Below are 1,541 nucleotides of genomic sequence, written 5' to 3'. Positions count from 1 at the left end.
ATAAATGTTTGCTGCTTTCTATGTGTTTGACGCATTGTGTGACCATTCCTATCTCTGTCGAAATAGTACCCACACGCATGTGCTACTGGCGAAGTATAATATATTTATGTGTTTATATGGTAAAGAAATTTAATTGACATAATTAAAACTAATTAGTAGGATGCGAGAAATGAGATTAATAAACCTTTTATATTTTGATGGAAATTCAAAACATTTACTTCAAAAGAAATTCAAAACATTAGGGAAATAATAATCACAAAATAACCTACTTGTGCCCTCGAACGAATAATGAACCAAAAGCTTGGAGTTCTTCTTGAGTTTTCATGACCAAACCAATCTCAATCCCTCCACTTTGATCTCTACTCTCCGCCATTGAAAAACTTGTCGACTTATCAATTGAAACGATATCTACCTTCTTTGGTCTTCCCCATCCGAAATCGACACCATAAATCCCTAACTTGGGGGATCCTGCTATTGCGATAACCCCTAGCGGACTTGGGTCCAAGTTCGAAAACGAATTGTGAACCTCTTCCGATCTTTCCAAAAATCCATATTTTCCCAAGTTTTTAATTGAATCGCTTATATTCTTAGCCACAATTAGTAACCCTAATTCTTCTCCAACGATATCTTTCACTTCCACGGTCCTCGGCTTATCACATGTGAGACAATTCCCAAAATAATTCTCCGGTACTGGTAGACGGCTCCGAAAATCAGCCGCGAATAAGAAATTGACTTTTACATTGCTTTCCAACCCTTTGGCTTTAACAAGGCAAATAATTGCATGAGCATACGTCAGAGAAAAACTAGATAAGTGAAGATTAGTGTCATTCGATTTTGATTGGACCTTCTCTCGCAATTCATTAATATCTTTTCGAGACAGATCGAACGTGGCTCTAACGAATTCGTCTTCACCTCTGGCTCCTAATTCCCCTCCCTTCAAGCTTTTAGGGTTTGCAAATTTAAGTACCTTCAAGCTTCTAGGGTTTTCTATGGGATTTATTTTGCGTACGAGATTTTCCCAACAATCTAAATATAACATTTCTAGGTTCCCCGTTGGATCCTTGATCACCGTTCGATCGAAACTAGGAGCTAAATCAGAGGGTAGAATAGGAGGATCCTTATCAAAATTCTTGGATAAATAGGCCCATGATTTCATGAACATGGACGTACTTTTTCCGTCAAGAATTCCATGGTGAGCCGCAATTCCTATACAGAACCCGAAACCTGGAAAATATGTTATTTTCATGGAAATAATTGATGCTTTTTCGTCGGATATCTCCAAGGATGGAGCATAATTTTCACGAAGCTCCTTTGCATTTATGATATTGCCCTTTCTAGTTAGTTTGTTGAAATCTTCATTGGACTCAACCACCACGAACGAGACGGCGTCGTCTTGGAGCAGAGGACATAGGGTTTAGGGTCACGCGAGGTCCATGTGATTTTGCCTGCTAAAGGGCGATAGGTTGAGAGAGCGAGAGAGAGTGAGTTTTTGAGCCTAGGAAGGGTTGTGGAGTAGAAATATTGATCTGTCGACGAATCGG

General features: G+C 39.3%; 1 protein-coding gene across 1 annotated transcript; it reads right to left on the bottom strand.

Annotated features, from left to right (window-relative positions):
* Positions 1–265: 265 nt before the first annotated feature.
* LOC139882411 (phenolic glucoside malonyltransferase 1-like) lies at positions 266–1,246 on the bottom strand. Its single transcript, XM_071866736.1, has one exon. The coding sequence runs from the start codon at positions 1,244–1,246 to the stop codon at positions 266–268; it is 981 nt and encodes a 326-aa protein (XP_071722837.1).
* Between the last annotated feature and the right edge of the window lie 295 nt (positions 1,247–1,541).

Source organism: Rutidosis leptorrhynchoides, unplaced genomic scaffold (genome assembly GCF_046630445.1).
Source record: "Rutidosis leptorrhynchoides isolate AG116_Rl617_1_P2 unplaced genomic scaffold, CSIRO_AGI_Rlap_v1 contig268, whole genome shotgun sequence".
NCBI classification, from domain to species: Eukaryota; Viridiplantae; Streptophyta; class Magnoliopsida; order Asterales; family Asteraceae; genus Rutidosis; species Rutidosis leptorrhynchoides.
The sequence above is the reverse complement of the archived record's forward strand: the minus strand, read 5'-3'. Positions and strand labels throughout refer to the sequence as shown.